This window comes from Furipterus horrens, unplaced genomic scaffold (assembly GCF_987537825.1).
Source record: "Furipterus horrens unplaced genomic scaffold, mFurHor1.1.pri manual_scaffold_6, whole genome shotgun sequence".
In the NCBI taxonomy this organism is placed as follows: domain Eukaryota; kingdom Metazoa; phylum Chordata; class Mammalia; order Chiroptera; family Furipteridae; genus Furipterus; species Furipterus horrens.
The window spans coordinates 68,205,795-68,218,402 of NW_028327176.1; the positions used below are offsets into that span (position 1 = coordinate 68,205,795).

Here is a 12,608-nt window from a genome sequence, read left to right on the forward strand (position 1 = left end):
CACTAGCCTCAGGCATGTGAAGGCTTCCTGAAAGCTGCTTCCTTCTCCCCATCCTCCAGCCGCAAGCTCTGGGGGTTTTTGGACACCCCCTTTCTGTAACATTTTTTCCACTTAAGGAAGCTGAGGCTCAAAGACCTTGAGTAATTTGGTCAAGATCATACAGCTAGTAAAACATAGAACCAGGATTCAAACTCGGGGAGATTGGCCCAGAGCTTTCTTTCTTAACCACCTGGCCATGCGCCTACCTCCATTCCCCAGCTCAGCACTGCAGTTGTTGGGATGGGTCATTGATTATTTTAACTCATTCTGTGTTGAGCATATGAGTTTTCACTCCTTTTTTTATCCTCTTAGTGCTGCATTGAACATGATTTTACAGACATCACTGCATACCTCCGAAAATAATTGCTGTTGTATGATGCCTTGAAATCAATTATTTACAGAAATCATTATTAAATTTATATATTTTTGCAAAATGCCCTCCAAAACATCACCTGTTTACTCTCCCAGCAATAACCAATGAGTTTTAGAAAGGAGCAATGGTAAAACTAGTTCCTGTCATAGGCTACAGATGAATTTGAATTGAGTACTTATTGGGGGTGTCTCAGAGTGAACTGAAGGCCATTCCTTTTCAGATGGGGTGAAAATCATATACAGAGGTGCATCCTAATCAATTCATGAGTTACTTTCTTTTTTTTCTTTCAGAATTTTGATTCTGACATAAGCAGTGTGGGAATAGATGGCTGCTGGCAGGCAGACAGCCAGAGGCTTCTCAATGAGGTGATGGTGGAACACTTCTTTCGACAAGGAATGCTGGATGTAGCTGAGGAGCTCTGCCAGGTAACTGTGCCAAGTGTGAGAAGATGAAAAGGAAACAAAAGAACTCTTTGGAGTTTTGAGTCTTCTTTTAGCCATAGATAGATATTTAATATTTTAATTATCAGGGCTGACCTCATTTTATTGGGAAATCTTTTTTATAATTGGGGAAAATTATAATCCTAGAACTTCTTAATTGGATTATTTTCTTATTCCTGCCCCAAAATGTTGGTCCTGAGTCCTCAACGAAGCAGTCAGAAGTGATGCTACTGTCTTCGTTTACTCTTGATAGGGAAGGTTAGTATAGAAAAAGACAGAGATTTATGTTTGTTCTTCTGTCCCAACCTGTAGAATTTTGTTTATCAAATGAATTCAAGTTAAAATTTACTTCAGATGAGTATCATGTGTCTTTTATTTCTTTTAGACATAGTGTAGGGATCTCAGAACAATTTACCAAATACCATCTAATTGTAATGGTAGCAGCTGCCACGTATTGAGTACTTGCCACAAGCCAAACCCTGCCTTTATTTCTCACAGTTGTCCTGAGAGGTGGAATCTGAGGTCTGCAGCAGTAACTTTTCCAAGGCCATATAGGTTCTGTAAAGTAACTAAGCAGGATTCAGTCCCAAATTTATGCATCTTCAAATTCTATCCTCAGCTACCATGTTGTATTTTATGATAAGAATAGATACAAAACTTAATCTTAGACAGAAGGCCAAGGAGCCTTTTTATTGTATTTTGTGTTGAAGGACTGTAAGGATTAAATAACTTAAAGCTAGTCTGTAAACAAAATTTCTAAGCCTTTTAAAATTTAAAGAGAAACTATAACTCAGGTCTTTCTCCATACCTAATGTGAATTGTATGTGTTTGTCCATATAAATTGTGTCATTTAGGATTAAATTTGTTTATAAGTAACAAAGACCCAGAATACCAGTGGCTTAAATTGTGTGTGTGTGTGTGTGTGTGTGTTTGGGGTTTTTTTTTTGCATAGAAATAGGAGGTAGTAAGCCATCCACAGCATATATTATAGTAGCTGTGCTCCATGAAGAACACAGAAAGAACAGTTCTACCATGCACTGGACGAAGCGTTATCCAAGATTCCCAGAAGTAACGCTCTCTATCTCCTTGGAGACTTCAACGCAAGAGTAGGAGCCGACCACATAGCCTGGCCCACCTGCCTTGGAAACTTTGGGAGAGGAAAGATCAATGAGAATGGTCAGCGACTGCTTGAGCTTTTGTGTCACCACGGCCTGTGCGTGACAAACACATTCTTCAAGTGCAAAGAGATCCACCAGGTGTCATGGAGGCACCCCCGCTCCCGTCATTGGCACCAGCTTGACCTCGTCATCACCAGAAGAACGGATATTGGCAGCACCCTCCTCACCCGCAGCTACCACAGTGCAGACTGCGACACGGACCATGCCCTCGTGGTAAGCAAGGTGCGCATAATGCCGAAGAGGTTGCACCACTCCAAGATGAAGGGTCGCCCACGCATCAACACCAGTTGTGCCAGCAACCCAGTTAAGACCCAGCAATTCATCAACAAGATGGAAGATGCACTCGGCGAGGGAGTGGCGGCAGATGACATTATCGAATCCAATTGGCCACGTCTCCGCGACGCCATATACAACTCCGCCATTATTGCTTACGGGAAGAAAGAGCGGAAGAACGCTGACTGGTTCGAGGCTCACTGGGAAGAAATGGAACCCGTGATCGAGGCTAAGAGGAAGGCCCTACTGGCTTACAAGGTCACGCCCACTCCCAGTACACTTCAAGCTCTACGGGCTGCCAGGAACAAAGTCCAGAAGACCGCCCGCCACTGTGCCAACACCTATTGGCTAAACCTGTGCAGAAGCATTCAGGAAGCCGCCGATATAGGCAACGCACGAGGAATGTATGAGGGTATCAAGAAGGCAACAGGCCCAATCCCCTCCAAGATCGCTCCCCTTAAGTCCAAGACAGGTGAGGTCATCACTGACCAGGAACAGCAAATGCGGCGGTGGACCGAGCACTACCTCGAGCTGTACGCAACGAAGAACACCGTAACAGACACTGCTCTTAAAGCCATTCCAGACCTACCAGTCATGGAGGAGCTAGACACCCCACCTACTGCGGCAGAGCTCGGCAAAGCCATCGACCGCCTCGCTTGCGGGAAAGCACCAGGAAGCGACGGAATCCCTCCAGAAATCCTAAAGAGCGGGAAACCAGTCCTGCTACAGCCGCTCCACCATCTACTCTGTCTCTGCTGGAAGGAGGGTTACATCCCCCAGGATATGAGAGACGCCAACATTATCACCATGTACAAGAACAAAGGAGACCGCAGCGACTGCAACAACTACCGGGGCATCTCTCTCCTCAGCGTCGTCGGCAAAGTATTCGCCCGGGTCGCTCTTGCCCGCCTGCAGACCCTTGCTTCCCGCGTCTACCCAGAGTCCCAGTGTGGCTTCAGAGCTGGCCGATCAACAGTGGACATGATCTTCTCCCTACGCCAGCTGCAGGAGAAGTGTCACGAGCAGCATAAACCACTCTACCTCGCCTTTATCGACCTTACGAAGGCGTTTGATCTGGTCAGTCGAAGCGGTCTCTTCAGCTTGCTACGGAAGATTGGCTGTCCACCACATCTGCTTGCTGTGGTCATGTCCTTTCACGACAACATGCACAGCACGGTGTCCTACAACGGCGCAACCTCTGAGGCCTTCCCAGTCAGCAGCGGAGTAAAGCAGGGCTGCGTCCTCGCGCCTACGCTGTTCGGAATCTTCTTCTCCATGCTCCTCCAATACGCCTTTAAGGACTGCAGCGAGGGTGTCTTCATTCACACCAGATCCGATGGCAAGCTCTACAACCTGGCCCGTCTACGAGCCAAGACCAAAGTCAAAGAGGTGCTCATCCGTGAGATGCTCTTCGCCGATGACGCAGCTTTGACATCACACTCCGAAGAGGGACTCCAGCAGCTAGTCACTTGCCTTTCCCACGCATGCAAGGAGTTCGGACTAGCCATCAGCCTGACGAAGACGAATGTTATGGCTCAAGGCACGGGGACTCCCCCATGCATCACCATCGACGGATACACCCTGGAGGTTGTCAACGACTTCACTTACCTCGGGTCCACCATCTCGAGCTCTCTGTCAGTCGACTTGGAGGTCAATCGGAGAATCGCCAGGGCAGCCACAGTTATGGCCAGACTGAACCGGCGAGCGTGGAACAATTCCAACCTCACTGAGAAAACCAGACTGCGCATCTACCAAGCCTGCGTACTCAGCACTCTCCTTTATGGCAGCGAGACGTGGACCACCTACGCAAGGCACGAAAGGAAACTCAACAGCTTCCACATGAGGTGCCTGCGACGCGTCCTGCATGTCGCCTGGCAGGATAAGGTCCCCAACACCGAGGTGCTGAAGCGAGCCAATATGAGCAGTTTGCATGCAGTTCTTAGCGAGAGACGCCTCAGGTGGCTCGGCCATGTCAAAAGAATTGATGCAGGCCGTATCCCCAAAGACCTCCTCTACGGCGAGCTAGCAGAAGGCAAGAGGATGACAGGGCGCCCAAAACTGCGGTTCAAAGACATCTGCAAAAAGGACATGACACAATGCTCCATCAATCTCAACACATGGGAAGTTCAAGCAGACGACCGCCTAGCCTGGAGGCTCGCGGTCAGGCAAGGTACGTCACGCGCAGAGGCTGTGCGCAACGAGGAGGCGGTCCAGAAAAGATCGAGGCGGAAGCAGCGTCAGCAGCAGCAACAACAGCCATCTGCCTTCACCTGTACCAAGTGCGGCAGGGATTGTCACTCCCGAATCGGACTGCACAGCCATTCTCGGCGGTGCAGATAGACTCTCAAGAAGCTACGCCATCGTCTCTCGAGACGGACGGCTGCCGCCGCCGCCGCTCCATGAAGCTTTTAGGAACCTAAGCTCTTTGTAGCTTTCCTGTTTCTAAGCTCTCCCTTGTCTTCATGGTCCAGGATACCAGTGAAAACTATGCCTTCTGGTATTTCAGGAAGGGGCAAAGAGTACTTGCTTATATTTCATTGGCCAGAACTTAAGATCTTGCAGTCATTCCCAGCTTTATTCCTTATGGTTATATGCCCAGCTAAAATTTAGGGGTTCTACTACTTTGGAAAAGGAGAAAGAATGATAATAGGACTCAATCATCCATCTCTGACATAAAAATACATGTTAAAAAAGAAATATCTTTAATGGTTTGTCCCATATTTAATTTAGAATATGCTTTTACTATATTCTTTATCCTGATTACTGCTAACAAAAGTTCTTTCTATTTTTTCAGGAATCTGGTCTTTCTGTAGATCCCAGTCAGAAAGAACCATTTGTGGAGTTAAATCGAATATTAGAAGCATTAAAAGTCAGAGTTCTGAGACCTGCTCTGGAGTAAGTTACTGAGTTTGTTTTATTTTGAATACTTTGAGAGAACTCTCTAAGAAAACTTAGAAAACACATTAGAGATTTTGAGGTCTGTATTGCACCAGGGTAGATGTAAGAGAAATCAAGGGAGAATTATTTTATTTTAGCTAAGTGAAAATGGGAGATGTGTAATATGAGAAATGGTTAGAACTTACTTCACTTATCAGTTGATCTGAATTCCCATGAGAGAAAGGGTTTCCTGTATCCAGGCTATACCATCACTTTAGACTAGCATTATAACTGCATACTATTGTTCAGGCAGGCTGACTTTGATATTTGAACTTACATAATGTGCCAGGTTCTGTGCTAGTGTTACAGAAACAGGGGAGTCCAAAAATCCCCAGAGCTTGCAGCTGGGGGATGAGGAGAAGGAAGCAGCTTTCAGAATGCCTCCACATGCCTGAGGCTGGTGGCTAGTGTCTTTCTTATGCAAATGGCTTTAATGCATCCAAAGCCTCAGGCAGATGGGAGGAGTCTTGAACCAGGGGACCGTATGGAAAGCACACAGAGCCTACATAAGGGTCTGTGAATGGTCAGAACTGTTTGCAACACCCACCGTGTCAGAGGACGCAGTCAGGGATATATAAGCAGCTGCGGACATTTTAGCTCAGACTCTCTGGCATGCTCGGGCTCTCACTCGCGCTCTGGCTCGCGCGCTTGCTCTCGCTCTCTCGTGTGCTCCCTCCACGTGGCTTGGTGAAGGGGCCTTCTCCGTGTGGCTTGGAGAAGGGCTCTCCAGGCTGCTTTAAGAGGCTCTCGCCATGCAGTTTTGAGAAGGAGAGGAGATCCGCGCGGTTTGCAGGAAGAAGGCAGTTTGCAAGGAGGCTGAGAATCCAGGCGGTCCTGCATTGAGAGCTGGAGGGCACCACAGCACAGAAAGGACCTCCCCAATCAGATTGAATGATTGGCAGCTGCTGGTAAAGCTGAACTGTGTTTGGAAAGTGGGGAAACGGTTTTTCTGACTTTCCTAAAACTAGCCTGGTTTGGAAGGGGGGGAGGCAAGGATATGTGTTTGTGGGTGTTTTAAAGAGCATAAGACTCAACAGAAATCCGCAAATAACTAAATCTATATAACTGTTAAGTAAACAATTCTTTTTCTTTTCACTAAACTCTGGTATTGAGAGTTATAATTTTGGCGGCGGGCAATCGGACCCCTAACTAAAGAGCCCGTGGGCTTGTTTTCAACTGGAGTAGCCCAGGGGTTCTGTAACACTAGTATTCTAAAAAACAACATAATTAGAGCTAAGTTGTATGTATGAGGAGAGCAAATATTGGAATGATGGAGTTCTAATTATCATTGTAAAATTTATATACTGTGAACTTGTCATTGCTATGAATTATCTGAAATTACCGAATAAGCTATGGTAAATATCATCCTAGAGTAGAGTCAGCAGATTTTATTTGTAAAGCGCCAGATAGTAAATATTTTAGGCTTTGCAAAGCACATAAGATCTCCATCACATACTCTTCTTTGTTTTATTTTACAACCCTTTAAAAATGTAAAAACCATCTTGGCTATCTAGCATACAAAATAAGCAGCAAGCCAAATTTGGCCCTTGGCCATAATTTGCTGACCCTTGTCCTAGAATTATTTGATGTGAGGATTACTGGGTTATATGTTGAAAGGAAAAAAAGGAGGGAGAGAGGAAGCAAGGAAGGAAGGAAAGAAGGAAGGAAGGAAGGAAGGAAAACTCAGAAGAAACTGGCTGATAGAAACAGTGATATTGTTGTGAGATCATGGCCTTTGAATCCTGGTATTTTAAAATTGGCAATATTTGAGATCATTGTTACCAGAAAAAAATTTGTTCGGAAGATCCTTGCTGATTTTATAAAATGCTCATTTTTTTCTACTCACCCATTGAACTTTTATAGGTAAATTTTATAGAGTTCTTAAACCAGCCCAGATGAACAGGTAGAGATAGATTCCTGTGTAAATTTTAAATGATAAATTCCTGTGTAAATTAAAAATATGAGGTAGGTAGGTAGGTAGGTACTATATTTTTAAAGATAGGTGCTACTTAAATGGTACCATTGGCTGTAATGCATAGTACCTTTATAATTTTTTGATTTTTAAATATCAGATTTCAGATTGCGACACACCTGGGAGATTGAGTTCAGATACTTCTAATACCTCTTAAACCAAGTATGGCAACCACTCTCTGTCTATTTCCATATTTCATTTAGATAAAACATCTATAAAGGAGGGTGAGGGAACCTAATAAAATATAATGGATTTTCCAGATGTTTTATAGTGATTTGGAAATAATATTTGAGTTATTCAAGGTAGTATTTACTTACTAATTTCTCAGGTTTTTCATCAAACTTCTATTGAGTACTTACTGTGTATCAGACAGTGGGCTGAGTATTTGGACCACCTCTGCACTCAAGGCTTTTTTTCTTTTGGAATGAAGGAAATTGATAAGACCCTTTTAACTTTGTTCTTTTTCTGTAAGATCTAAATTTCTTACCGATAACTATATCATAACGTATCAGTTATCTTTGTAAATGTTTTCTGTTACTTACAGCCTCAAGCAGTGCCTTTCAGGCAAAGGGGACACATGTTCTATCCAGTTGGTGATAAATGTAAATTACAGTATGAGTTTTTTATCATTTCACTTTTCTGGGACTATTGCCATGTTATTGATATATATCAACACAGGGGAATGTAGTGATAATTCTAATATTAAGTACTTACAGTGTGCCTAGCATTTTACATGTATTAATATGTATTTTGACATACATTATTTTAATAGATATCTTACATGTATTAACTTATATTAACATAATCCTCATAATAATCCTATGACATAAGTATTCATTTTATGGAGGAGAAATTGAGGCCTGGAACATACTCTCTGTAAAGGAAAGGATATGGAGTCAGGTTGTATGATAAACACTTCATGTAATAATTTCCGTAATACTCTCCTGTAAGAGATTTACTTTGGTATATTAGATGGTCCATCAGCAATCCTAAAGAAACTCATTTAACTTTGTAAAACCCAGTGTTTCCCATGCATATTTGACTAAGGAATCCTTGTCCATCACCAATCCCACCCATAATGCCTATTAAAACCCACAAAATTGGAGTTCTGTGGAACGTAAGTTTGGAAAATGATAGTGTAATAGAAATCTATTACAACAACTCAGACTTTTCCAATTCTTGCCTATTACTGCTGGATATGAGCAGTATTTACTTAGCATCTTTTATGGGTAAGGCACAGAAAATTTCCTCTATATTTAGCAAAAGTTGAAAAGTGTAGGACATCAGTTTGGGAAACTGTGGTTCAGATATAAGAGGAAGATATCTTTCAGTTATGTGGCATCTTCTTTTTGTATCTGCTGGTAGGGAGCATATAGAGCCACCCAAGAGGGGAAAGAGCAAGGTTAGAGGCTGCAGTAGTTCCTTTCAGGCAGCATAGGCAGTTGAGGAGACAGGCCACCCCCCAAAATTAGTATGTACAGAGGCCATGGAAGGACTAGAGAAGGAAGTCTGGAGAGTGTTAGCTAGTAATTGCAAATAATGAGAGACAATGGAAAGAAGGCAGAAAAGAATAATGGTATGGTAGAGAGAAGTGGCAGAGGAACAGCTAATCACACTCACAGATCTAGTCAGGACCCTGCCTATTTTTTGTTCCTGCCCTTGTATTTATGAGTTTGTGTGCCCAATGGAAAGGATACAGAAGACTAGATAACACAATGGAATATAAAGGCCAAGAGGGAAAAACATATTTGGGATAATAATATTGTTTTCTGTTGTCTGTTTTATGTTTGTTGCTGGCGAAGTTTAAATGAAGTTCTGAGATAGTAGTTAACAGGAGGAAGAACAGGCACGGCCTTCACTTATGTGGATACATCTCACCATGGAATTGAGTGGGCAAGCCATGACAATAGAGAAATTGAGAATCTCTATAAGGGAAAATTGAAATAAACTATCCATGAGATTATGTGTTTTAAAGAAGGAGGAGTTAAACTAGGCCAGGAGGGAGAACTAAGAGGAAAGACACTAGAGTTTGTGCTTGTAAAATGCTGATCTATTATTAACTTAGATTAATAAAACCTCTTGGTTTTATAGTAGGAAACAAGCAGTAAATTAAGGCAATGCTATATTTAAGTACTCTTATTAAAAACCACCAGTTTACAGAACTGTGCTAATCAATAGGTGGCCTCTACCGCATGTAGCTATTAGGCACACTTACCAAACTACATTTCTGAGAAACTCAGGTAAAGTTGGAAGTGTGTGAATTGTGTTTTTAAGTAGATTTAAATGTGTAATTCTACAGGTCGTATGGTTTCTTAAATGCCATGTTAAGAAGGACAAAGATTCACACCAGTTCTGGGATGAGTAAAATGTTAATAATTCCAATGATGGACTCAACCCATATCTGAGAAATTACTATGGAAAATAACTTGAAATAATATGTTAGCTATCCATTTCAGTCTCTAAAGCAAAGTTTATAGGGATCCTAATTGTTGGCTGAACTTTGATTTTTGTCATTTTCACCCTTCTCTGAATTTTTTATGCACTTGATCCAGTCACCAATAATGTTCAGCCAAGTCCACACCTATGGAGTAAATGCATGTCATTCATTTCTCTGAACTGCTTTTACCCCCAAGAATATAGCTCTAAAGGAAACTAGAAAAAGAACATATTTGTATGCCTTGAAAAAATGCAATGACAGGTTGTAGTGCAGTGTACTGTGGGAATTGGCAAGAGGCATTTTTATTTCACTGTTACCAGAAATAGACACCTGTGCAGATTGGCAAAATTGTGAGAGGAGAGGGAAAAACAGACTAATTTTGTCAGTTAGGTTCGTGGGGGAGAAGAGCTAACTGTGAAGGTGGAATCTTGTTTTAATTATTTTTTGGAATGATAGGGAAATTCTAAATGTGGAGCTAACAGTGTGCCAAGTCTTTTTTTTTTTAAAGGCCCAATAAGTAGGATAATTAATGCCTAGTGTTTCTGCAGAGTAATTGTATAGATGTGGGTTGCTGATAAGCAAGTATTACTGATTTGGAGTATTTTTATGGACGAAGCCTAAAAGGTTATGGGAGGATGCAGGGGCAGTGAACAGGGATAATTGTGACATTGTGACCTTAATGGGTGTCATCTTTTTGTCTGCAGTATTTCTCTAAAAAGGAATGGTTCCAAAGCTGACAGTGATCTTCTAGCTTGTGTTGGAGATTTGGAAGCAGAATTTCTTTAAAAAAAAATCACAATAAAGTTATAACTGATTGTTTACTAGCTTGCTAGTTGTGGTATAGTAATGGTTCGTTTTTTAAAAATTAAAAATCAAAAGTGTTCTGTTAGAAATGCCATTATCCAGAGTACAGCACACCATGTCCTAAAATCAAACTAGGTTTTTCTCTTTCTGGTCATATGTCTTCTCCTGCTTTGTAGACAGTGGGTTAAATTTTTGGTTCTGATTATAGTTTTGTGTTTGTAAGTTTTGAATTTGGTTGTTATGAGGTTAATTAAGCCTGTGACTGTCTTCTACCCCTATTTTTGCTCTGTGAATCAAATACTCAAATATTCAGTGTGGACTTCTAGCTAAGAAAACTTAAAACATTTTTGAAGGGGATTAACTCATACATGCATATTGTCATATTCTCACCCAGTTGCTTCTATAAAAATTAAAGTGGCACAGAGTATTGCATGAAAGTGCCCAAGTAACTTTTAAAATACAATTTAAAATATAATTTTCTTATTGGAAATACAACTTTGATGGTCACAGTTCATGCATTCACTAAACACATATTAAATAGGTTATTATTGAATGTCTTGTTTGTGCCAGTCTGTGCACAGTGCTTTAATCAGTCCCCTCTTTTAATGCCTACAGCCCTTCAAAGTGCCCCCATTTAATAGTAAGGAAACAGGTTTTTAGAGAATTAAGTAACAGATTGCCCAAATTCACACTGCAGACCTGAATTTAAGTCTGTGAATAGTTGATTCGACTAACCCGTACTCCTTATCTGTATATCCCATTCAGAGTAGGGGTGTTACAAGATGAGCAAGGCACAGCCCCTGCCTTAAGAGACTAGAAACTATCTTACCAAATAGGTTGTGTGATGAGCCATGTGACAGGGTCAAATAAAGAATATATAAATTTCAGTGGATTGTTAGGAAAATTGTAGACAGTATGGTAATTAAGCCTGGGCCTTGAATTTTTCAACTCTATTCTCAGCTACTCAATTTATGTTTGTACTTTTGCCAAAAAATTAACTAACACCCATATTGGGAGAAAGGCTTCTAATTTCGTAGAGCGAACAAGTCTTCTAACTGGGCTAGCTTTAATTCACTGGGACACGTCACTAGCAATGGTAATGCCAGTTGCTAGATTAGATTATCTGAATATGTTTGCATGTTTTTTCTTGGCCTGTACCTTTTTCTATCTTCATGTTATTCTCAGTGAACCTATTTTCCTCCTTTAATTCTTCATACTACATGACAAATGCCTTTAATTTATCCTGTTGGATAATCACTGCCTTCTTCATCCAGTGGTTGCATAACTTCCCTTCCTGCCATAAAACCCTTCATTTTCCAGCCTAGCGCCCCTTCCCCTTAAAAAAGAAGAGTGAAGGGGCAGACATCTTGGTGGAAAATAGAAAACTAATCTCATTTTTTCTAATTCTTTAAAATCCGTGATAATAGAGCATAGACACCCAGACTTGCTCAGTTCCTCAAATTTACAACTTCCTTACTGTACTACTGTGAGTCTTCCTTGTCTTTATAAAGTAACCTCCTTCCTCTAAGAACCCTATGTTCTTTCTCTCCATTGAATCTACGGAAAGGCTTCTCTGTACAATTCCAATATGCCCAAATATATATATATTTTTTACTTTCAAAGTATTTTCTTTATTATTGTTTTTCAATTACAGTTGTCCCATTATCCACCCATTGCTCCCCCCCACCCAGCCCACCCCTTCTCCCACATTCCCCACCCTGTTGTCCATGTCCATGTGTCATTTACACGTTTTCTTTGACTAGACCCTTCCCTTACTTATCCCCCTTCTTTCCCTCCCTCCTCCCCCCTGATAACTGTTATTCTGTTCCTTGTTCAATTTTGTTCATTTGTTTGTGTTGTTCATTAGTCTCCTGTATTATGTGATATCATATGGTATTTTTCTTTCATTGCCTGGCTTATTTCACTAATCATAATTCTCTCTAGTTCCATCTATGTTGTCACAAATGGCAGGAGTTCCTTTTTTCTTTCTGCTACATAGTACTCCATTGTGTAAATGTACCACAGCTTTTTAATCCACTCATCTACAGATGGGCACTTAGCTGTTTCCAGCATTTGGCTATTGTAAACAGTGCTGCTATGAACATAGGGGTGCATAGGTTTTTTTGAATTGGGGTTTCAGGATTCTTCGGGTATA

The 12,608-nt window shown here is 41.6% G+C and overlaps 1 protein-coding gene across 1 annotated transcript in view; it reads left to right on the forward strand.

Moving 5' to 3' along the window:
• The window catches only part of RMND5A (required for meiotic nuclear division 5 homolog A), an 84,181-nt gene that overhangs the window by 48,829 nt on the left and 22,744 nt on the right, over positions 1-12,608 (forward strand). The window contains exons 3-4 of the mRNA XM_090281694.1: positions 703-837; positions 5,098-5,198. Coding sequence (XP_090137820.1) covers positions 703-837; positions 5,098-5,198 — 236 coding nt within the window. The remainder of the gene's footprint in view (positions 1-702; positions 838-5,097; positions 5,199-12,608) is intronic.